This window comes from Budorcas taxicolor, chromosome 16 (genome assembly GCF_023091745.1).
Source record: "Budorcas taxicolor isolate Tak-1 chromosome 16, Takin1.1, whole genome shotgun sequence".
NCBI lineage: Eukaryota > Metazoa > Chordata > Mammalia > Artiodactyla > Bovidae > Budorcas > Budorcas taxicolor.
Window position 1 is genome coordinate 6425260 of NC_068925.1, and position 25695 is coordinate 6450954.

General features: G+C 43.3%; 1 protein-coding gene and 1 pseudogene across 1 annotated transcript; both read left to right on the forward strand.

Annotated features, from left to right (window-relative positions):
• The first annotated feature begins 5279 nt into the window (after positions 1-5279).
• Positions 5280-8248, forward strand: IL20 (interleukin 20). The gene is made up of 5 exons (XM_052654205.1): positions 5280-5435; positions 5722-5787; positions 5898-6050; positions 6714-6788; positions 8171-8248. The coding sequence occupies exons 1-5, from the start codon at positions 5280-5282 to the stop codon at positions 8246-8248; spliced, it is 528 nt and encodes a 175-aa protein (XP_052510165.1).
• Positions 8249-14379: 6131 nt separating this feature from the next.
• Positions 14380-16515, forward strand: LOC128061739 (integral membrane protein 2C-like; annotated as a pseudogene).
• Positions 16516-25695: the final 9180 nt, after the last annotated feature.

Consider the following 25695-nt stretch of genomic DNA (forward strand, 5'->3'; position numbering starts at 1 on the left):
TCAAAAAGCTTATATTTCTTTTAGTGGAATTTTATGAGAATTACACGAGAGTCAGTTTACATGTATTAGTTTATACATACTACATATTATATATTATAACGTCTACAGTATTTAATATGTCAGTCCAGGTACTAGGCTTAGGATACTTTATATATATTATAATAATAATTATTTGATCGAATCATATGACAAGGCCCATATCAGACCAGTCTTTTTTTATTTTTAATTTTTTTTATTGCCGTATAGTTGGTTCACAGTGTTGTGTTGGTTTCTGGTATACAGCAAAGCGATTCAGTATATTCCCTCTTCCCCTCTTGACAACCAAGTCTGTTCTCTGTGAGTCTGTTTCAGTTTCATAGATAAGCTCATTTGTAATATCAGACCATCTTGACCTACACAGATGGAAACTGCATATGATTCAGCCTAGCCCAATTTTTACTATCCTTGACTCCCCCGTGCCCTAAACTATACATTTAATCAGCCTCCAAATTTTAAAAAAAAATGTATTCAAATTCCCTCAAGTCCATCCACATCTCTCTCTCTGCTGCTGCTACTGGTTGAAGCCACACTGAAATCTCTCTGGGAGCACTTCAATGGCTGCATTCCTTGCCCCCAGTTTTACCTCCCTGAAGTCGATTTTCTAGTGTCTCTCTAATTGAATTGCTCCTTGCTCAAAGCCCTCGTAACACCTTGCTTTTGGATAAAGTCCCAACTCCTTCACATAACTAATTTTGCTTCTACCCTCCAACTAGCTTATTTTTCATTCTTGTGTCCCCACCCTCCTCTCTCAGTCTAATTTTAGGCTCTTTGGTAATTACTGGTTAATTTGTAAGTCTCCATTTTCAGGTTCAGCTAAGCCTGAGATCCTGTGGTTTTAGGCTACAGAATAAAGAAGGAAAAACTTGAAATCAATGTGTTAATTCAATAGTCATCAAGTTCCTTGGGCTATACAATAGGCACCTTTGCTGAGCACTTTCCAGGAACCACTGGGTATTGGGACCATGAAGTTGAACAAGGTGCTCTCAAGCTAGTGGGAGATACAAATATATAACCAAAAAATTTGAATTCACTGTGCTAACTACAAGAGGTATACAAAACAAAGGTAAGCTCCACAGGTGGGAAGAAGGGATACATTTTGCCTTGGTAAGTGGTGGTGTAGAGAGAGAAAAAGGTTAGGGTGAGGCAGAGGAAGTTTTTTTTAATAGCAGGTAAATTGAATTGGTGTTTGTGCAGAGTGCAGAATGGGATCTATTCATTAGATTTTTAAAAGAATAACATAGTCTGATATAGGAAAAGGACAGACTTCATTATTAAAGTCAGTTGAGATTGCAGGTGAATAACTAAGTTGACTTAATCATTACAGGTAACTTAGAACAAAACAATTGGGTTCTTCATGGTTAATGAAAAGGAATTGACTGATGGGAGTACAGCTTATATTTACTGAATGTCTTGTTACACCATGTTTCTCAGTTTTACTTCAATCACAGTTATGGATGAGAAATTGTTTACTTAGCAACAAGGATGGAAAAACAGGCATAAACTCAAGAGATATTCAGATATTCACACATGTTTTCAACATTTATCAAGCCTTACAATGAAAAGTTATAGTCTCCATTTTCAAAGAACTTTAGGAAGACATTAAAAGGAGTGTTCTGATCAAAGATAGATGAGCCAAGCATCATAGTGACATTGAATGTCAGAATTGGAAAAGGTCTTATACATTATCTATTCTATTGCTCCCATTTTACAAACCGAAATCCAGAAAAACAAAACAACATGCCAAAGTCTTCCTGTTAACTGTGGAATCTCTGGACTTAAATATAGTACTTCAGAGTCTTAGATATTGAATAGGAAAAAAAGCTGCAAAGGAATACATTATACTTTCTACCATTTTGAGAGTTTTCAAAGCATTGTTGGAGGGTTAATCTCAGGTGCCTTAATTTAATTTTGCCTAGAGGTGTGGTCCTGCCTGACAGATTAGTCCTTGTCACAGAGGGCAACATTAGATTCTCACACGCCAAAGAAAAATCTGCTATTGGAAATCAGAGAAGAGAGAGATTGCTTTGGGCCAAAGTAGTTTAGGAATAAAGCATTGGGGTCCACTCTTCAGTGATGAATGGAGGGAAAATAGGGTAGCCATTTTTGAAGAGAAATGGTGGGGAAAGCAAGGGCAACAGAAAATAGGGGGAGTGAGTCTACAGTGTTTGGGTTAGGGAGCAACCTGGTTAGGACCCCTGGGTGTAGAGGAGGGGAAAGCACCTCTTGGAATTCTCTTTCAGTTCTGTAATTCAGGGATCTTTTCTGTCCTGATTACCATTTTGCCTTCCTTCTGGGAGGGAGCCAGAAAGAAAGAGGTATCCTTTAACTAATAACTATAACAAGTAATCCCCAAGAAATGCTTCTTGGTGGAGGAAGGTGTTGAGGTAATCCAGTCTGCAATTAAACTGCCTCAGGCTGGGAGGAAGTACAGTGTCACCAGAGAAATTCCAAGGGAGTTTTAGCCCTCACCTGCTGGAGCTGACTTCCTTCATGTGACTTATAGATACATAATTGGAAGCCTCTTAGCTTGAGGCAGACTCCTAGCAGACTGCAGACAGCAGCCCTTCCTGAACTCAGGTAAGAGAGCGCCCTCTCTCTACACAATTCACATGGTTCTGGAGGTAAGTCCAGTTCTCCCAATCATCTACCCAGGTGTGTCCAGGGCCATGTCTAAAGGAGTCCTTTTCATTAGGACAAAATATCCTGGAGGATAGAGAGTTGTCACGTTTATCTTTGTACTCCAGTATCTAGTATGACATTCAAGATAGTGGGTACTTAATACATGCTGATCAAATTGTTGAATTGAATATATATTTACCACACACCTACTATGTTCAAGGCAACCAACATCATTCTCTATTTGAATGATTTGATTCAAATCTTTTTGAAAAGAATTGATCACTCACTAGGTGCTATGTCCACAAATCATGCATCATTTGTTTAAATGTCTAAACAAATTTCTGAGGTAAATTGAATTATCACTATTTTGGGGCTAAGAAAAGAAAACTCAAAGAGGTGAGTTAACTAGTCCAAGGTCACATAGACGGAGAGTGAGTAACTCCCAGATTTACCTGTGACATTTCCAGTGAAAGCTCGATGTCCTGGACACCCCTCAGTCTTGGGAAAACTGGGATAACCTACATCGATGGAGATTTATAGAGCACACATTTGGACTGTTTCTAACCCAGAGTTCTCGTTGATACTTTGGGGTTTAGTTTATCCCCTTTTTCTGTATGTGGCAGTATCCCAAGTGAACGTGAAGTAAATTATACCAAGCCTATTGCTTGGCACATAGGAGAATATCAGTAAGCAGTAATGATTATTAGTGCTGTGCCACGCCACACTGGAGCCTAATGTAAAGGGGAAAGATGTACACCCCTATACATATGCTTTTATTATTTTGTGTATGTTATTTTTTCAAGATATTAAGGTAGTGGAAAATTATTGAAAATTTGAAAAGTAATTGTATTACAACTCACATTATTTTTAAGCTTAAATATGTTATTTATGTCCCAAACACAATTTATTATAATTTTACTTTTCTGATTTTAAGGGAAGAAACTCATCACTGATATTTTCATCGTATATTTCTGGGAAAAATTAATCACCACTGATACACAGAAACATATCTACAGATATAGATAGATATAGATGGATGATAAACATATATAAATGGCTCGATAGATCATATATAGATACATATGAGTGCTTCCCTGTTTAGCTCAGCTGGTAAAGAATTCGTCTGCAATGCAGGAGACCCCAGTTCAATTCCTGGGTCGGGAAGATCCCCTGGAGATGGGGTAGGCTATACCTCCTCCAGTATTCTTGAGCTTCACTGGTGGCTCCGTCAGTAAAGAATCTGCCTGTGATGAAGGAGGCCTCGGTTTGATCCCTGGGTTGGAAAGATGCCCTGGAGGAGGGCATGGCAACCCACTCCAGTATTCTTGCCTGGAGAATCCCCATGGACAGAGGAGCCTAGTGAGCTACAGTCCATTGGGTTGCAAAGAGTCAGACGTGCCTGAGACGAAGCACGGCACAGACAGGTATTAGTACTCATTTTCTGTGTTGTCCTGGATTCCAACATGGCTCGGCATGGCACTGTCAGATTCTGTCTTTATTTAAATTGTCGATCTTTGTTCACCATGGATTTTTTTTCATTAATTTTGCTACTGCATTAAAACATTCTTTATCTTGATTAAAGAGACTTTTGCCCCCTCAAGTTTTGTGCCTGAGATGAGTGCTTCACTCTCCTCTTCCTAATTTCAGCCCATTATTATTTTATCTTAACACTCAGCAAGTACTATAAAATGCCCAGAGCAAGCTTCACCCCAAGAAGAAATGAGTTCCTTGCCGCCTTTTCCCTCTTTCTCTTGGGAACGCTTTCTTGATCTTGAACCTGAGTTACAAGGTTAGGAAAGCTTATACTCTTGGATTAGCCCCAGGTGCGCCTGACTACAGTCTTCCTGCAGAGGTCACGGTGGAGTCCAGCCACCCTGGGAGGGCGGAGATGTGTTAGGTGGAATTAGGCTGATTGCCCATCAGAACTTGTCTTTCCCTGGCGGGATTATTATGAAATCATTGACTTTCTACCTGGCTTCTAGGCTGAAATAAATCTACCATCCCCAAACAATCAACTTGATCTCAGACAAATGTCCAGTAGAGCTAAATTCCTCTGCCCTGAGGACGGCCATAACACTCCAGACAATTTCCCTCAAATGCTTTCGGTGGCTCAGCAACAGCTTCTATGTGGTTGTTTTCCCCCAGTTCCTCTGTAGATCTAAGGGGAGGAGAAGGGTGAGTTACACTGGCATTCTGGAAATGAAGACTATATACGTCAATTCGCCAAAACAAGTTTTGACATTATCCCTGAGATGTCATCCTATGTCTACTCACTGCAAGTGCCTGCTGCCCCAGGCTTTACCTGCTGGGCGATGACGATGGGGCTGGGAGGGGAACAAAATAAAGGAACCAGGACCTGTAGCACCAACCCATAAGCAGGCTCTGAACAGGCACCTGAAGGCGTCTCTTCTGGGAGGCTCACAGTCTTAGTAAGTTGAATGAATGGGCCAGACCATCTGAAGTCAGATGAAGCTATTCAGTTTCTCAAGGGGCATGGGGGATGGGAGACAGAAGTCCTCAGTGGTGGCATTGGCTTATTAAGGGATGGGATGGGGAAATCGGTAAGTCACGCTCTTCCCTTTGAATTCTTAGCTCCTGTGGTCTCCAGATTCTGGCACAAGATGAGAGGTTCTGGTCTTCCCCTCTGTCTTCTTTCTGTGTTTTATCTCTTCTGGACACCTTCTGCTGGGCTGAAAACACTGCATTTGGGAAGCTGTGTGATCACCACTAATCTTCAGGGAATTCGAAGTGGATTTTCAGAGATTCGGGACAGTGTGGTATGTGAGGGAGGCACCCTACCCTTCATCTTGTGACTGCCTCCCCACTTTTCTACTTGTTTTTATCTGTCCTCCAGCAGGGTGGTCACAAAAAGAAGCAGGTTGGGGGCTCCTTACCAGGAGGATATGTTCCCAGGAAATATCTATAGTTCATAATGTAAAAGTGTTTCTGGAGAGGGACTCTGCCCACTGGGCCATGGCATGGAGTGGATGGGAGATCTTGATGTCTAGGATCCTGGTGGGAGTCACTGACTTGTACTTTCTTACCTTGCCCTTTTCTGTTTAGCAAGCCAAAGATGAAATCATTGACATCAGAATCTTGAGGAAGACTCAGTTTTTGCAAGGCACAAAGGTATGTGTTTGGTCCATATGAATTCTGGGAGGAAATATGAGTTGGGGACATCTTCATTGACCTTGTCCCTGGACACCCTGCCCTTACCAACACACCAGTCTTCTTTGTAGCCTGCAGATCAGTGCTGCCTCCTCCATCATATACTGAGACTTTACCTGGACAGGGTATTCAAAAACTATCAACCCCCTGACCACCATATCTTTCGGAAGGTCAGCCGTCTTGCCAACTCTCTTCTCACCATCAAGAAGGACCTCCGGCTCTGTGTGAGTATGGGTCTTGGGTAAAAGGATCCACCTCAGCACATAACTTAGCAATCAGGCTCATCTTAGACCCATTTAATGGATGGAAAAACTGAGTTCGAGAGTTCTAAAATAATCTGTGTTGAGCTATGTGACTAGGTAATAAGAACTCAGTTATATTGACTTTTGGATACATGTTCTATGCAAAATGTCTAAAGAACTATAAAGTGCTGGCTCTTTGATGTCACTGATAATCATCACTATATGTGAATGAAATTACGGTTCTTCTGTGAGTTATCCTATGATGTTTCAGGGCATCCTGAGTCCAGGCAGCTAATTAGCAGACCACCAGATTCAATCTCAAGACAGGACCTCAGAATCCAATTTGCTCTTCCCATGATGCCCTCTGGGAGGGAACTAGATTAGAACAGGGGTGCAGGCCGGAAGGGATATGGCGCTCACAAACTCCTTCAACGCTGCTTGTTTCTGAACAGAAGCAATGAGCTCTATATTTGAGCCTAAAACGCTGGCTTCCTTTTCTAGCTGATGTACTCTTTAGCGATCCCAAATAAAGAGATATGAAAAGATTTCTATAGGTGGAAAGAGCAGAACTCCTACCTACTTCATGTCAATGGCAGAAAATTGCAATCTTTAATAACATCTCTCATTCTTTGGTATTCTTTTCAGCATGCCCATATGTCATGCCCTTGTGGGGAAGAAGCAAAGGAGAAATACAGCCAGATTCTGAGTCATTTCGAAGAGGTATATGCAATTTTGGCATTGGTTGGGATGAGTGTGTTTTTAGAACTGAGATCATAGATGGGTGGGATGGATAGTCATACTCAAAGAAATCCTATAGCCCTCAGGTTAGTGGCCCTCTGAGGGCATGTAGACTATCCATCTGCAGGCTTTAGAAGGGTGCTGTCTCTGGAAGACACTCTGGGAATCAAGAAGGAATAGCTGTGATTCCATCAAGTCACCCGAGACACCTGGACCTTTCAGTTGCACAGATAAGAGGCATTAGTTTTCCACATTCACACACATATGTGTGCATGCTAAGTCGCTTCAGTCGTGTCCGACTCTTTGCAACCCTGTGGACTGCAGCCCACCAGGCTCCTCTGTCCATGGGATTCTCCAGGCAAGAATACCTGAGTGGGTTGCCAAGCCCTCCTCCAGGGGGGTCTTCCTGACCCAGGGATGGAACCCTCATCTCCTGTGTCTCCTGCATTGCAGGCAGAATCTTTACTGCTGGGCCACCGGGGAAGCCTTCACACACATATACATACCTTCAAAAACAGGCATTCGCCATCTCACACACGCCCTTGCCATGCTCTTTCTCACCTCAAAGCCTTCGCACCTCTGTCAGGAAGACTGGAGTTTGCTTGCTGAATGCTCTGCTCATCCTTTAAGACGCAGCCTAGGCATCACTTCCAGGAAGGCACTGGCTACTTCTCTGAGACTTAAGTGCCTCTATGTCGTCCTGAGGGGACCCCGGCAGTTATTCACCACACGGCATTTTAATTGCCTGCTTCTGCTTGTCTCCTTTACATGACTGTAAATTCCCTGTGGGTAGTGATGGTGTCATTTATCCCTGAATCCCTAGCCAGTCCAGTGCTTAGCACAGTAAATATTTGTTCCATGAGAGGATGCACAGTAGGCAATCCCTAAACACACACACACACACACACACACACACAGAAGCACATATCTTTCTGTTAAAAGCAGCTTTACTCTCTGTGTTTCAAGAAGCTTGGGTTGTAGCCCCAATTCTGCTACTCTTCTGGGCCTTAGTTTTCCTATGTAAGACTAGTGTGACTGCTGCTGCTGCTGCTAAGTCGCTTCAGTCGTGTCTGACTTTTAGCGACCCCCATAGACAGCAGCCCACCAGGCTCTGCCGTCCATGGCATTTTCCAGGCAAGGGTACTGGAATGGGTTGCCATTGCCTTCTCTACTAGTGTGACTAGACTCCCTGATTTTCCCTCTTGTGAGATCTTGAGGTTCCATAATGTCTTTCAAGCTCTTCATTTTGAAAATATGCTCCATTTATAATCCCTGACAGACCTACCAGTGAAAGGAGAGGATTAAACTTGGAGCCCACGTTGTCTCTTTATGAGTTGGTCACCTCTTTACTTTGTGTCTTCCAGCTTCCGCCTCCGGCAGCGGTGGTGAAGGCTTTGGGGGAGCTAGACATTCTTTTGCGATGGATGGAAGAGGCAGACTAGGATGAAAGTGATGCTCTGAGAGTATTCTGGGCTCAGCCCTCAGGACCCATGGAAGTATGACCCCGAACCGCTGTCTGTTTGTTGTGTAATTTAGTGCTGGTCACCATGTCCATTATTTATTTATTATTTGTTTCCTTATTGTGGCTATTAGTGTTTCTACTCTTAATTAAAGAAACACAATGCCAAAGAATGTTCAAACTACTGCACAGTTGCACTCATCTCACATGTTAGCAAAGTAATGCTCAAAATTCTCCAAGCCAGTCTTCAACAGTACATGAACCAAGAACTTCCAGATGTTCAAGCTGGATTTAGAAAAGGCAGAGGAACCAGAGATCAAATTGTCAACATCCTCTGGATCATCGAAAAAGCAAAAGAGTTTCAGAGAAACATCTACTTCTGCTTTATTGACTATGCTAAAGCCTTTGACCCTGTGGATCACAACAAACTGTGGAAAATTCTTAAAGAGATGGGAATACCAGACCACCTTACCTGCCTCCTGAGAAATCTGTATGCAGGCCAAGAAGCAACAGTTAGCACTGGACATGGAACAACAGACTGGTTCCAAATAGGAAAGAAGTATGTCAAGGTTGTATATTGTCATCCTGTTTATTTAACTTATTTGCAGAGTTTATCATGTGAAATGCCAGGCTGGCTGAACCACAAGCTGGAATCAAGATTGCTGGGAGAAATATCAATAACCTCAGATATGCAGATGACACCACTCTTATGGCAGAGAGTGAAGAAGAACTAAAGGGCCTCTTGATGAAAGTGAAAGAAGTGAGTGAAAACATTGGCTTAAAATTCAACATTCAGAAAACTAAGATCACGGCATCCAGTGCCATCACTTCATGGCAAATAGATGGGAAACAATGGAAACAGCAAGAGACTTTAGTTCTGGGGCTCCAAAATCACTGCAATGGCACCCCACTCCAGTACCCTTGCCTGGAAAATCCCAAGGATGGAGAAGCCTGGTGGGCTGCTGTCCATGGGGTTGCTAAGAGTGGGACACGACTGAGCGACTTCACTCTCACTTTTCACTTTCATGCACTGGAGAAGGAAATGGCAACCCACTCCAGTGTTCTTGCCTGGAGAATCCCAGGGATGGCAGAGCCTGGTGGGCTGCCGTCTATGGGGTTGCACAGAGTCAGACACGACTGCAGCGACTTAGCAAAATCACTGCAGATGGTGACTGCAGCCTTGAAATTAAAAGACACTTACTTCTTGGAAGAAAAGCTATGACCAACCTAGACAGCATATTAAAAAGCAGAGACATTACTTTGCCAACAAAGGTCTACATAGTCAAAGCTATGGCTTTTCCAGTAGTCATGTATGGATGTGAGAGTTGGACTATTAAGAAGCTGAGCACTGAAGAATTGATGCTTTTGAACTGTGGTGTTGGAGAAGACTTTTGAAAGTCCTTTGGACTGCAAGGAGATGCAACCAGTCTATTCCAAAGGAATAGATAAGGAATATATAGGAATAAATCAGTTCTGAATACTCACTGGAAGGACTGATCCTGAAGCTGAAACTCCAGTACTTTGGCCACCTGATGGGAAGAACTGATTCATTGGAAAAGACCCTGATGCTGGGAAAGATTGAAGGCAGGAAGGAGAAGGGGATGGCAGAGAATGAGATGGCTGGATGGCATCACTGGCTTGATGGACATGAGTTTGAGCAAGCTCAGGGAGTTGATGATGGACAGGGAAGCCTGGCGTGCTGCAGTCCATGGGCTTGCAGAGGGTCGGACGGGACTGTTTAGTCAGAGTGACTAAACAGAACTGAACTCTTAATCTGGATCATGGTTTTATAAGATTTTAGTAAGATCTTTTCTACAGTTGGTTGTATTTATTAATGTATTTATTTATTTTTTCTATTTAACTTATTTATTTTTATATTTGAAAATGAGACTTTTTAAAAACAATTCAGAGATTATATTTATAAGCTGACTAGAGCAGGTTTTTCATAGAGTGAACAAACTCTAAATTCTAGAGGAGTGGCTAGAATTTTATTAAATAAGGACATGTATACTGACCACCAGTGTTCTGTGAGATATTTAAAACCGAACTAATGGCTACTAAGTGTGGGTTGTGGAAGAAGGAATTTTGATGTAAAATTACAGGCTTGTGTTACAATTACTGACCACTCCATTCAACTCCTAGACCCCAGACTTGTGTCTCTTCCAGCTATGGAAACCTATGTGGCCAGGATATTTTTTACAAATAAAGTTTTCTTTGTATAATATCTGCTTGGAGTTTGAGAATGCTTCAGGGGTGGAAACAATGGTTTCCACTGGGATTGAGCTTGAGTGGGATGGGTTTCTAAAGGGATGAGTTTGAGTCTCATATGACCTAGGGACCTTTTACTCCTTTGGGGCAGGAAGTTGCCGGTGGGAACCTAGGCCTTCTCTCCGCTGCCAAATGCACCCCCAATTCTGTCTCCTAATTCACCCACAGCTCTGATTCCTCCACACGAAGGGGCTGTGTGGGGATGAGGGGCATCAGCCCTCCCTGCTTCTTCCTCCCTGGCACTGAGCAGTCTTCTCTGTGCCCCTGCTTTCTCTCTCATTTCAGGCTCTCATACTTTTGTGTCAGAGGTCTTAATTGCAACACAAATTACAATAGGCAGGAGGTTCTATTATAAGGGTTAAGAACACATAGGTGCAAAGTGTCCTTCCTAGGGAGCTGCGTGCGCCCTCATTGAAGGCCCTTCCATTTTGGATTCTGGCCAGCCCCACAGTCTAGGTTGTTCTTGGATCAAGTCTTTGTGTTTGGAACCAACTACTAAGTTGGTGTTCTCGGTCCAGGCCCCTTTCATGCTGAGCTTCCCTGGGCTCGAAGGAGCCAAAACTCTGGCCTGGGCTGCTTGCCTCCTCCCTCTCCAGCTCATTCTGAGCCGCATCTCAGCTTAGTAGTTTACCTTGCCCAGTTTCAGAAATAGCAGACTAATGCTTCTGTAGTGAGCTTTCTTTGCTGTCTCTGCTCCCAGCCCTTATCCCAGGCCCTGATGAAACTTAAAGAACTTTATTTTTTCTCATTATTGAGTGACAACTACCCAGTGGGGAAAATTAGGAAAATACAAAGAAGTATAGAAAAGAAAATTAAAATCACTCATAATCTTATCACCCACAGATAATAAGTCTGAAATATTTAGGTATGTTTTTTCTACATCTTTTTTTATCGGATTCAAATCATGATTCACTTTTCAGTATCTGAGTGGTTTGGGCTGTAAAACTTTACCTTCTCAGAATTTAATTTCTTCTTCTGGAAAACAAGTTGATAACATCAATGTTTCAGGGTGATGGAAGAAATGGTTCTTTACATTCCTTTAAAACAGGGCATTTTCTGCTTTTATTTTCCTCATTATGATCACCCTTCTGCTATCAGAATTTCTTGTTGCCCCTCCCCTGGTTTCCCTGACCAGTCTGACAAACAACTCAGCTTTGGCTCTCAAGGAATAGTTGAGAAGGAGACTTCACTGAACTCAGTGTAAAATGAGAACCAATATCTCCAAGAGAGGGCTTCCCTGGTAGCTCAGATGGTAGAGTCTCCCTGCAGTGTTGGAGACCCAGGTTCAATTCCTGGGTCAGGAAGATCCCTTGGAGAAGGAAATTGCAAACCACTCCAGTATTCCTGCCTGGAGAATCTCATGGATGGAGGAGCCTGGTGGGCTCCAAACAGTTGGACATAACTGAGTGACTAACACTACTACCTCCAAGAGATACTTGATGGCAAAGAGGAGGCTAGTTTTATCTGCCAAGTTTGAGTCTTTCAGATGGGCATGTCTCAGGTTGACCTACAGAGCTGAGGATGAAGTTCCTCCAATTGTTTCCTGAGAAGCATTTCTGATTCTTCTGAAAGTCTGGGCCATGGGAAGCCTTGGTCTTTTGGAATTCCATGTTACCATGTGACCACTCCTTACCTGTCTATTCTTCTCCCCTGCAGGACCCATTTCCTCCTCTAAGTTATTTTTCTGGTCTCCGCTTGACCTATCACAGTGCCAACAATGGGGAATACATCAGTGGAGAGTCAAGTCAGTTTGGGGACATGAAGGTGGGCTTTTAAGGGACAGACTCTAAAGAATAGTTTGCAATTGTCACTTTCAATTCATTAAATTAAAATTTAACAATTAAATCATCGCTGTCATTTATTAAGTACTTATGTGCCAGTCACTGTACTGGAAACTTCACATACATTATCTTATTTAATCCTTAAAACACTGTCTTATTTAATCCTTAAACCTGTCAGATAGGTTATTATTACCAGTTTGCAAGTGAAAACATGTTCAAAGGTGATAAGTAATTTGTGTAAGGGCAGAACAAAGAGTTGAACACAGACACCCTGATACCACAGCCCTATATGGCTTCCCATTCTATATACCACTTCTTTCCCAACAGTGGCATCTTGTGTTCAGAAGCTCAGTAGTGAAGAATAATAAGTTTGGGCTTCATAGAGATATGAGTGAAAATACTGACTCAGAAATTCACTGTCTTGGACAAGTGACATAGCTACCCTTAGTATTATCCTTAGTTTATCTGAAAAGTAGGATTATACCACTTATCATGCTGGGTTGATGTGAAGAATAAACAAGACTGTCATATCTAACTTGTACAAGCACATCTTAAGTACCAGGTACTGTTCTAAGTGTGTTACAGGCGTCCATTCATTTAATTCGCACAAGAGCATGATGAGATAGGAGCTGCTGTTATTCCCATTTTATGGATGAGGAAACTAAAGACCAGAAAGGTAAAATCTCTTGTTCAAGTTGTTCAAGTTCACAGCAAATATTTCTGAAGGCAAACTATGAAGACAGTCAGCAGCCTAGAGAACCATGCATTTAACCACTTCGCTTTGCTAGCTGGTTGGAATGCCCAGTACATAGAGAGCTCTTGGTCAGTAGAGGTTCTGGCTGTAGCTGTGGTTCTGCCTGGAGAGGAAAGTGACGAGCCTTCCTTCCAAGCTATTAACTTCCTGGTGCCACTTACCTCTATAATATCTTTTAGGAACTTCATTTTTCTAGGCATCTGAACCTTGTCTCCTCAATAAGCAGAATAAGTTCCTTTGGAAATCATAGGATTGACCTGTCAGCTCTGATTACTTTAAGATCTTAGACCTTGGATTAAGAGTCTTAGAACCACTCTACTTCTCTGGGCCTCAGTTTCTTCTGAGAGCGTGCATATAAAGATGGACAATGGCTAGACTATGTATAAAAGTAGACCTCTGATCCACAGTCTGCAGCACCCAGCCCAGGAAACCAACCCATTATCTGCAGTAAGCAGCCTACGGAGCTGGTCTGCTATCTGTAAGTTAGATTGATATGAACTCAGACCACAATCTCTAGCAACCAGCCCATGAAGGCAGACTATAACTCTTGTAGCCATTGGACCCAAACAGGACTTGATTAAAAACTGGCAACTTCCTCAATTTTTGTCCCTGTTTCTAACCTAGCATGAATCAGAAAAAGCCAAATAATGTGTCCTTAACCAATCACATAGGATGTTCTGCTTCTAGTTAGCCTACTGATGGCCCCTCATGTCAACAACCTTTAGTCAAGGCATACCTGACAAGTTCCTTGTTTTCTCCTGTAACGATTTCCCACTTCTGCAGGCTTTTGTTGTTCAGTTGCTCAGCTGTGTCCAACTCTTAGAGTCTCTGCTGAGACATGTCATGGTGGCTGACTCTCTTTCTAGAATAAGCTCGGAATAAATAGCTTTGCTTGTTCTCTTTTGGTTGGCCTTCATTTACTCCACACTGCAAAATTAAATGAAAGAGTTGGGACAGATGATTCTGAATTCTAGAAACTGGATGTGCTAAATCTGGCTCAGAAGATCAGATCTAGCTGCTGCTGCCTTCATGATTGGAAGGGGTTTGTATGGTTCCTGTGTCACCAGCTTTGGATTCAGAATTTGAGGTGAACCTATCGACTGGAAATATCCAGGTGATGTCAGTGAAACTGGACAAGGCTTCCCTCTGATGGAGGGGTTGGCTCAGAAGGCAGAGAGTCTTCTAAAGCTAGGAATGAGATCCAGCTGCAGGGTAACTCAAAGAATAAAAAAGTCTGCTGAACGTTTCATTTCTACCATGCCCTGGGATTGCCCCAACTTCTTATTTTCAAGGACTCAGGTCTTCTCCAACATGGTCCAGTGTAACTTTGTCTGACTGTTTCTCTTCCATACAGATGGAGAATGAATGGACCATTCCCCTGCAGGACTGTTAAGTTCCTGCAGGACAGGACTATGTTAAAAAAGCCTACCTTATCTCAGCACAGTACAAAATTACATTATTGATGAGGACTAAATTCAAAAGCAGGCGAATGGAATGTGTCTTTAAAAGTTAAAAAAAAAGAAAAAAAAAGAGAAACTGCTTTTCCTATGTTTGTGGCCCTCAGTCAATTTTTTCATGAATTAACAGCTTTGGCTTTTGCTAGAAAATAGATAACCCATACTGCAGATTGGGCCTTGCCAACAGGAGGCAGCAGAACAACAATTGGTAAAAGAATGAACTAATAGAGCCACTCCTGATTCACTGGAAGATTGGGAGAGCAGGTGACACTCTGGTTCAGCCCAGCTGTCAGGAGCACAATGAGTCAGTTGCTTAACAGGAAGACGGCAGGACTCAGAGGCCTGGAGGCAGAAAGCTGTGGATTACAACCAGAGTGCTAATACCTTTCAGAGTACATTCTTTGAACATTAGAGGTGGGAGAGGACTTACAGATCACTTTACAGGGTAGCCGGGGTTCAGAGAGGAAAGTGACTTGCCTAAGGTTACACAGAGAGTTATGGCAGAGTTGACATTAAAGCTCAGGTCCCTATACTTCCAGGACCACTACATCTCAATTCAGTTAAAGAAGAAATAAAAGTAACCCAGATTGGAAATGAAGTCAGCCTTTATGCATAGATGACAGGCCCATCTAGGGAGAAATAGCCAATGGACTTACAACAAGCTAGTAGAATAAGAAAGTTTTGTTTGATAGCAGGATACAAGGTAAGATCAGTTGTATTTCCATATACCAGCAACAATCAATTGGAACTTGAATTAAAAAAAAATACTATTTACAATAGCATCAAAAAGTAGGAAATCCTTGAGGATAAATCAAGAACAAAAGATGTAGAAGGGGACCAAACTTCCCCTGCCTGCAGAGAGCTGTGGTACAGATAGGGGCTGAGAGGAGAGTGGCTGCCAACAGAGGGCGCAGGGCGGACGCACGGCCCCCGCAGCTGTGGTGAAGATCCGCTTCCAACCCGTGGTGGCCCTCATCAAGGTCGGCAAGACTGACAAGGCTTCGGCCTTGGTCTCCGCCCCGGTGTCTGCCCCGGGCGCTGAGATCCTGCTGACCCTGGCTGAGGAGAAGCCCTTGGGAGGAGGGGCCCCTTACCATCCCTACAAGACGCGGGGGCTCTGTCCATGGGCATGGACCTGCCGCTCATGGGCCTGGTGTTCGCTTCCGTCCACATCTACAGATCCTTCTTTCTCATTCAGCTGGCCCGAGGCAATTTCTTCCCCTGCGGGGTCTTCTAGGAGGCCTCCCTGTCCTCCCAGGTCCGCACTCGCATGGAGCTGGAGGAGGACGGAAGATCTAACTGGAGGAGAGGAACCGCGGGGGCATCAACGTGCTTGTGCCCTGGTCCGGGGACATCCTCCACGATTCCAGCAAGGGCTCACTGTCTATCATGACTTTCTCCCTAGACAGGAGCCACTTCATTGTTCAACACCAGCAACCTGCTACCCCCTCGCAACTTCTGGGAGTTCCTGGTGAGGACGTGCAGAGGGGCACCTACCTCCCACAGACACACATCACCCCGGAGGAGATGGTGGTCACGGAGCACGTCAGCGACAAGAGGCCTCGGCCTCCTTCGCCTCCCACCTGTTTGCAGCGGGAAGGACACCTACTGGCAGTGGTGCCGGGTCACCCGGAAGCGGAAGTACAAACGGGGGCCAACAACAGCAAGGCCACCCGCCATTTTGAAAGCTCCTGGGTGCGGAGACGCCAGGGTGAGGGTGGTGTGAAACCCGCCCCGGCCTCCAGGCTCGCCCCGACCCTCTCTCATTTTCTCTGGAGGCCGCTCCCTGGCTCTCCTTCCCCTCACTTAGCTCGTGCTTTGGACACCTTTCCCTAGATGGGACGTGTGTCCCTGTGTCTCTCCAGCCCTGCTTACCTCCCAGTGCCGCAGCTGTGATGTCTCAAGGCCACCATCTCTGCCGACCTCTCAGGCCTCGGGGGTGGGTGGGGCGTCCCAAGATGGTTTCTGTGAGCCTCATGAGGTCAGGTGACCGGGGTCCTGACTGGCAGCCAAAGGAGAAGGATTGGCCGGAAGGACCAGGCCTGGCCGGGTGTTGGGGTAGGGAGGGGCTGTGAGTTCAGGGATGTCTGCACAGCTGGGAGAGTCCTGAAAGGCTCCTTGCCAAACACACTTCCTCGCCAGTGCTGACTCCCAGGCCTGAGCTGAGGATGGAGGGAGGGAATGTGACCAGAAATGGCGCCCCCCACCCCCTCCTCCAGAGCCCAGGGACGGTGGTTGTCCTGGGGATCTCTCCAGGACTCATGACAGTGCCTTCAGCCACCAGAGGGAGCCTGAGTTTGGGGGGGGTGGGATGAGTCTGTCAAGCACAATCAATTTCCCAGTGGGACCAAAGAAGGAAGGAGTCGGGGCAGGAAGGGCAGGAGCTCAAGGAAGATCCCCGAAGCCACAGTCACAGAGGAACAGCTTGGGGTGGAGCAGTTCTCTTTCCATCCTGTCTACTGGCAGCTGGGCGAGATGAGCAGTGAGAAGGGAGGGGGGTGTAGGTCCTGCTGAGGGGCTGGGGCTCCCTGCTTTCCAGCTCAGGGCTGTTTTGGAAGATACCTGGGGGAAGGAGAGGAAGAGCCATCTGGCACTTGTGCACCCAGCCTCCTCTTTGTTCTAAAATTCCGTCCCCCTCTGCTTTGGGCAATGCAGCATTATTTTCCTTTTCCCTCTCACTTTTGCATATTTTTACTGGTCATTTCACATATTAACCATTCTCAGTCCTGAGCCCTGAAGAGGAGGGCTCCCATTTCTCCTGTCAAGACTTCAGTGCTCTCTGGAGATGAAACTGTTAAATGTTTTGTATATTTTCTCAATCAGGTCTCTTTTCATAAGTGTTTGTAGAACAATAAAAACCTTTGACTTCTGGGAAAAAAAAAGAAGATGTAAAAGAGCTCTATGCTGAAAACTGTAAATCATTGCTGGCGAAATGAAAGATTATCTAAATAATGGAGGAATTTCCCTGATGGTCCACACACCCAGTGCAGGATGCCTGGGATGGATCACCGGATCCCACATGCTGCAAGGAAGATCGAAGATTCCCTGTGCCACAACTAAGAGACCTGGCACAAGCAAATAAAGAAATATTTAAATATTTAAAAATAAATAATGGAGAGATATACCATATTCTTAGGTCTTGATAATTATTAAGATGCTAATTCTCCCCAAATTGATCTATATATTCAATGCAATCAGTATAAAAATTTCAGTAGCCTTTTTTTAAAGGTAGAAACTGACAAGTTCACTTTAAGATTCATATTAAAATGCAACAAACAAAACAAAATAACTGAAAAAGAACAAAATTGGAGGATTAATATTATTAGATTTGAAGACATATAAAGCTATGGCAATCAAGAGAGTGTGGTTCTGGTGTAAAAATAGATGAATAGAGTGTAGAATGGAAAGTCCAGAAAAAGACCTACACATCTGATTTTCAACAATAGTGCAGAGGCAATTTAGTGGAGATAGAATGATCTTTCAAGAAATGGTGTTAAAATAATTGGATATTCTATAGAAAAAAATCAACTTGGACCTATACTTTACATATACAAGTTAACTCAAAATGGATCATCAATCTGAATGTACAATCTACAATTATAAAACTTCTCAAAGAAAACCTGAGGGAAAAACCTTCATAACTTTGAGTTAGCCAAAGATTTCCTAGATACAAAACCAAAAGCAGAATCTATAAAAAGCCAAATGGCAGGTTAGACTTCATTAAACACGTCTGCCCTTTAGTATATTCAAAAGCAGAGACATTACTTTGCCTACTAAGGTCCATCTAGTCAAGGCTATGGTTTTTCCTGTGGTCATGTATGGATGTGAGATTTGGACTGTGAAGAAGGCTGAGCGCTGAAGAATTGATGCTTTTGAACTGTGGTGTTGGAGAAGACTCTTGAGGGTCCCTTGGACTGCAGGGAGATCCAACCAGTCCATTCTGAAGGAGATCAACCCTGGGATTTCTTTGGAAGGAATGATGCTAAAGCTGAAACTCCAGTACTTTGGCCACCTCATGCGAAGAGTTGACTCTTTGGAAAAGACTGTGATGCTGGGAGAGATTGAGGGCAGGAGGAGAAGGGGACGACCCAAGATGAGATGGCTGGATGGCATCATGGACTCGATGGACGTGAGTCTGAGTGAACTCCAGGAGATGGTGATGGACAGGGAGGCCTGGCGTGCTTTGATTCATGGGGTTGTGAAGAGTCAGACACGACTGAGCGACTTACCTGAACTGAACTGAAGAAAATGAAAAGACAGCCCATAGTCTGGGAGTGAATATTTGCAAATCCCTGTATATAATAATGTGTGACCAAAAAATATAGAGAATACTCAAAAACCCAATTAAAAACTGAGCACAAAATTTGAACAGACATGGCATGAAAGAAGATAAATATATGTAAAAAAGAAGCACATGAAAATATGCTTAACATTGTATTTCATTAAGTAAATACAAATTAAAACCACAGTGAGATACCACATCATACTTATTAGAATGGCTAAAAGAAAAATTGACCATATCAGGTGCTAGGGGAAGGTGTGGAGAAATTCAAACTCATATGGTCTGTTGGGAATGTAAAATGATACAACCACTTTGAAAATAGTTTGGCAATTTCTCAAAAAACTGAAGAAACAGCTGCCATATGACCCAGTTATTCCATTCCTAGGTATTTATCTAAGAGAAAAGAAAACATATGTTCATGAAAAGACTTGCACATAAACATTTTATGAAAGGTTTATTTTTATTAGCCCCAAATTTGAAACAACTAAATGTCTACCAGCAAGTGAATGGTTAAACTATGATGAATATGTTCATCATCTTGGTGATGATTTCCAGTTGTATACATATGCCAAAACTTATCAAACTGTACATTTTAAATATGTGCAGTTTATTGCATGCCGATTGTGTATCGGTAAAATTCTTCAAAAACAGTTCAATTCAAGGTAATTTCTCTTTCCAGGCCTTCTGGAGATTGCTGTTGCTGTTTAGTCACTAAGTCACTGAGTCCCCCATGGACTGTATGTAGCCCACCAGGCTCCTCTGTCCATGGACTTTCCCAGGCAAGAATACTGGGGTGGGTTGCCATTTCCTTCTCCAGATTGGCCCAGATCAGGGATTGAACATTGGCAGGAGGATTCATTACCACTGAAGTACCAGGGAAGCTTTTGTGCAGATTAGAGGCATTTAAAGAGAGTGAGATTGCGAGGACAAGTCATTGCCAGCAATATAAGACTTAATGGCAAGGAAAGATCTCCATGTAGAAAGATGAGGGAAGGCTTTCTGAAGGAGGAATCCTTGAGTTGGACTGTGAAGGATTAGCAGGGATGTTAACAAGTAGCCCCCAAAGACAAAGGACCCTGAAGTCCTGCTACCCCAGGGAAGTGGTTCCAGCTGTGCTAATATCAATGTTCTGTCACACGTATAGCATATAGCAGTTCAAAACACTCTTATTTAATGTACGTTATTTACTTATTTGTGTCCCACTTTCTATCAAAGTGATCGAGAGTGACTTATGAGAATACATGTACTACAACAAGATTTAAGGAAGCTAGACGAAACAGAACACAGATAATACCATGATGCTGAGCTAAGATTATTCTGCAAAGGACATGTCATGAGGTTCTGAGTCATAACTCGCTAGAAGGATCAAAATTCAGCTCTGAGCTTTACCAAGGCTGGAACAAAGCGGGAAACACGATTACTACAAAATTCACTAAGCACTTTGCCTGGGTTATCTTTTTCGATCTTCACAGACATGCCTAGTAGGTGTGTCTCTCCTGCCAGTGGCAGAAGACGGTGGTTTTTCTGAAGCTGTTGAGGAGCTGGTGAATATGTGGAAGAATCTTCCTCTTTGTCTGTTCTGCCTGAAGGAGAAAATTGCTACTGGCTTTTAGACGTGTGGCTTCCCTTGTAGCTCAGTTGGTAAAGAATCTGCCTGCAATGCAGGAGACCTGGGTTTGATCCCTGGGTTGGGAAGATCCCCTGGAGAAGGAAATGACAACTCACTCCAGTATCCTTGTCTGGAAAATCTCATGAACAGAGGAGCCTGATGGGCTGCAGTTCATGGGGTTGCAAAGAGTTGGGCATGACTGAATGACTAACACAATGAGAAGAATTCAAGAAAAGTTGCAAAAATCAGGAAACTTAAAAAAAAACCCACCACCACCCCCTCTCCCCCAAACTGAAGGTTTTGAAGAGATAACAAGACAGGCAAAATTCCAGGGCCAAGATTTGGGAGAGGGAAATCCAGTGAAATGAGCTCAGCACTGGGGACTGCTTTTCCCTGATGGTGGTAGTGGTTCAGTCACTCAGGCATGTCCGACTCTTGTGAACCCATGGACTGTAGCCCACCAGGCTCCTCTGTCCATGGGATTCTCTGGGCAACAATATTGGAGTGGGTTGCCATTTCCTTCTCCAAGGGATCTTCCTGACCCAGGAATAGAACCTGGGTCTCCTGCACTGCAGGCAGCTTCTTTATCGACTGAGCTATGAGGGAAGCCCTTTCCTTGGTGAAGGTCATCTAACTTTAGAAAAGTTGATGAGGTACAGATGAACCCATTTGCAAAGCGGAAATAGAGATAGAGACATAGAGAACAAACGTATGGACCCCAAGCGGGGAAATGGGTGGGATAAACTTGGAGACTGGGGTCGACATACATACACTGCTATGTATAAAACAGGTAACTAAAGAGAACCTACTGTATAGCACAGAGCTCTGCTCAATGCTCTGTGGTGACAGAGGGAATCTATGTATATGTATGGCTGATTCACTTTGCTGTACAGCAGAAACTAACACAACGTTGTAAAGCCACTAAACTCCAATTATAAAAAAAGTTGATGGAAGATTGGGAGACAGATGTGCTCAACTTGCCACAAATTTACAGGATGGGGGGAACTCCAGGACATGCTCCTAGTCTGCTGATGAAGGAGGCCCCCTAGAACCTCCTGGCCAAGCTTCCAGCTGAGACCCCCCAAGTGCTACCCTCTAGGGGTCATGGTAACCCATGGTAATCCCTTAACAGGGGCAGAAAACCAACTTTGAATCACTTCATTCTATGATTGGATTAAGTTAATGTGGAATTGCCAATCCCCTTCCAGAAGCAAATATAAATACTTCTCAGAGGATGCTAATATCCTAAACTTCAAATTATCTTTATAACATTTCAAATATAATGTCTGGAAACACTCAGAATAGGTAAAACCGCAGGGACAGAAAACACAGCTGTTTCTAGGGACTAAGGGGGAGTGGAGTAGGGTGTGATGCCAATGGATATGAGGTTTCTTTTGGGGGTAATGAAAAAGTTTAGAAATTAGATAATGGTGCCAGTTGCACAATTCTGTGAATATACCAAAACCCACTGAATTGTACAGTTTAAAAAGGTGAATTACATTTCAATAAAGCTATTAGTTTGAAAATGAAGATGAAATAAAAACATTTCAAATCAACAAATTTTGGCCAAAAGTAGAAATAGCTATAATATAATGATTTTAGTACAAAAGGATAGGGCTGGTTAGGAAATGATTTGGTTCTCGTTACTTTCATTACACCATCAATCAAAAAAGAGCCCACTCAATGAATTCTGGTCCCGAAGCTTTCGTATCATATTCTCATATGACTTCTCTTGGGGCTGGACTATTTTTTTTTTAAGGTTTCTAATTTTTTTCCTTTTTATTGAAGTATAATTGAGATACACTATCATAATAGATTCAGGTGTATGACACAGTGATTCAGATTTCATACACATCACAAAATGATCCCCACGGTAAGCCTGGTCACGTTCCATCACCATATGAAGTTATTACAATATTGTTGATTATAGTCCCTCTTCTGTACATTACATCCCCATGACTTAGTAGTATTTTATAACTGGAAGTTTGTACCTCATAATCCCCTTCATCTAGTCCTTCCATTCTTCTACTATCATTTCAAAACAACTTCACAGATTCCCTTAACAGACTGATAAAAACGGGGGACTGGCCGTAGTATATTGTGGTATACTGTTTCCATATCGGGTACTCTTATGAGCACTTGAAAGATTTTCCTAAACAGAAGTTACTATAGTTACAGAGTAAAAATTGTTTGTAGCCATATCAGGCTCTTTTCAATAATGAAAAAGCATTGTGTGTCATGGTAATATATAAAAATAATATTAGTAATGTTTTAATAATAGTTAACTCTTTCTCTTGCTTCCTGATGGGGCAGGCTGACTTCTATGTGCTTTGCATGTATTTTTCTCATTTAATCCTCACAAATACCTATGAGATGACTTGTGTTGCTATTCTTACTCTACTGATGAGGGAACTGAAGTGTATAAGAATTAAGTAACTCACCCATGATCACACAGCTACTAAGTCTCAGAGCCAAGGGTCCACAGGAAGTGTGACTTCACGGTTGCATGCTTTCCAGCGCACAGCACTGCCTCTGGTACACCTGGCTTGAAGTCAGAGACCTGGGGGTCCAGTCTAGGTGGTTCCATTTTCTAGCTCTATGAGCCTAAGCAAATCATTGTTTAGTGTAGTTTTCCTCTTTGCCTTGGTTTCCTAGTTGTTAAAATGGAGATAATGATGTATGTTTTATTTCACAGGGCTTTTGTGAATATCAAATTGTGGAAGTATTTAGTAAAGTACTATGCCATATGCTGGCTTATTGGACTAGCGCTGAGACCTAACCATTAGCAGCCCCTCTCCCACCCCTAAGAAATGATGAGTTCCAGGCCCATGATACTGAAGCTGCTCAAATCAACCACTCTTGAGGTATGTGGGCATCCTAGAGCCAAGAAAGTCTCTGGGCGTAAATTGCAAAAGTTTCTCTACTGAACTCTGTAATACTTTGGACTCAGATGCCTTATTAGGGGTGAATGTGACCTTGCAACGTTTTTTGACTGGAGGGAATTGGCCCTGAAAACCTGGTGAGGAAAATCCCATTCTCACTGTCCCTGGGGCAGCACTTGGAGCTGGCTGTCATTGGCTCAGCCAGCCCTGATGACAGGGATGGCTCATGGACAAAGCTATGAGATACATCCCTTTAGAACTTCTCAAAACACACTTGAGACTGGAGCTCTGCAAGAGCCAGCTAGTTTGTATCAGCACTGGGGACCACACACTTTGAGATTTTTACTTTCTAATTTTTCTTCCCAGGTTAATGAAATGTGGACATTCAGACTCTAATAATCCAGGTTATTTTTATTCTCATTTTATTGTGGGAAGGCAGAATTCACTCAATCAGAATTAAGTGATTAGACCTATTAGTTCTACTTTCTTGTGGAGCTATCTCTGGTCTGGGAAGACAGGTGGTGACTTTTCGAGGCAGGGATTAGTCTACAGAGGGAGCTGGTGAATTGGTCCTTCATTTCATGAGAAATGTATTTTCTGAGAGGACACTGTTTGGAAGTTAAAGTCAGAGTCTGAATAGACAGAGCCCCACTCACTGTTGCTGGAAGCAGCTTCTACTCTTCACCACTTTGGATGATTCCCTGGATTTGACCCTTTACATCTGGGCCAAGGAGATAAGGAACCAAAAACCAATTTATTTCGATTTAAGAGCCCAAGTCATTTTGCATTTCCAGTACCTTATGTAAGGCTCTTCAGGGACACGATCTCTACTTTCTCACATTTTGGGACAAGTTTAGACCTGCTGGGCCTTAGCCTGCCTTTCTTTGCCAGTTTTAAAATCTAGGTAGTAAGTGAGTATGTGTGATGTGTGTGTGTGTGTGTGTCTGTTAGCTTGTTCAAAGCTTTTTACTGGCAGCTTTGAATAGCAGAGTCCCTCTATCACCCCTGCCCAGGGCACAGGGCTCTCTCTGTCAGACAGGCTCTCAGACTTCCGTCCCTGCTCCATTCCAGAGCTGTGGCCCCTTATGTGACTCCTGAATGACTGGGCCGCCAATTCCTGGATCCCAAAGTGGTCAGCCTCATGCTGTAACATGACCTCATCCCACTGAATGCATAGTTTATATTGTGTGCAAGGAGAAAGCAGTACTTTCCAACAAAGAAGAATTTTGAGACTCTCTGTGACTTATAATGAGGTGTCTAAATAGCATGTAGAATAGCAGTTTTGTCTATAGCAGAGTCTACATTCATTTTCTGAGGGCGGAAAGGGACTTGAAATGTGTTTAAATCCCTCTCCCCTCTAACATTCCTTCTGTATTAGGCGAGGCTACATTATGCTGTAGCAGCAGACAGTACCTTAGTCTTTCAGTGGCTTGTTATGACAAAACTTATTTCTCAGTTATAATACATGTGTGATACATATTCGCGTGGCCAACTACTCACCATGGCTATTCGGGCACCCAGGTGGAGGAAACACTTCCATCCCATAACGCTGCCGTCCTGACAGAAGCGAGGTAGGAGCATGCATGGAGAACTGTGCCCTGAGCTTTAAATGCTTCCACCTGAAAAGACACTTAATTCTTTCACTTATATTTCACTGGTCAAAATAGTCCAATGGCCATGCCAAGCTCCCCTGGGGCGGGGAAGTGCAGTTTTCCTGTCTTCTAAGAAGAGGGAAACTATAGCTGCAATGTCTCCCATACTTCCCAGTGGGCTTCCCACCTAGAATCAGTTCCGTTCAGTTCAGTCGCGCAGTCGTGTCCGACTCTTTGCGACCCCACGGACTGCAGCACGCCAGGCCTCCCTCTCCATCACCAACTCCCGGAGTTTACTCAAACTCATCTCCATCGAGTCGGTGATGCCATCCAACCATCTCATCCTCTGTCGTCCCCTTCTCCTCCTGCCTTCAATCTTTCCCAGCATCGGGGTCTTTCCCAAGGAGTCAGTTCTTTGCATCAGGTGGCCAAAGAATTGGAGTTCCAGCTTCAGCATCAGTCCTTCTAATGAATATTCAGGACTGATTTCCTTTAGGATGGACAGGTTGGATCTCCTCGCAGTCCAAGGAATCTTCTCAAGAGTCTTCTCCAACACCACAGTTCAAAAGCATCAGTTCTTCAGTGCTCAGCTTTCTCTCACATCCATACATGATTACTCAAAAAACCATAGCTTTGACTAGACAGACCTTTGTTGGCAAAGTAATGTCTCTGCTTTTGAATATGCTGCCTAGGTTGGTTATAACTTTTCTTCCAAGGAGTAAGCGTCTTTTACTCCTTTTACCTTTTTCCAATTCTCTATTCTTGTGATGAGATTAACCCACCAAAATGCAGACTCCATATCATT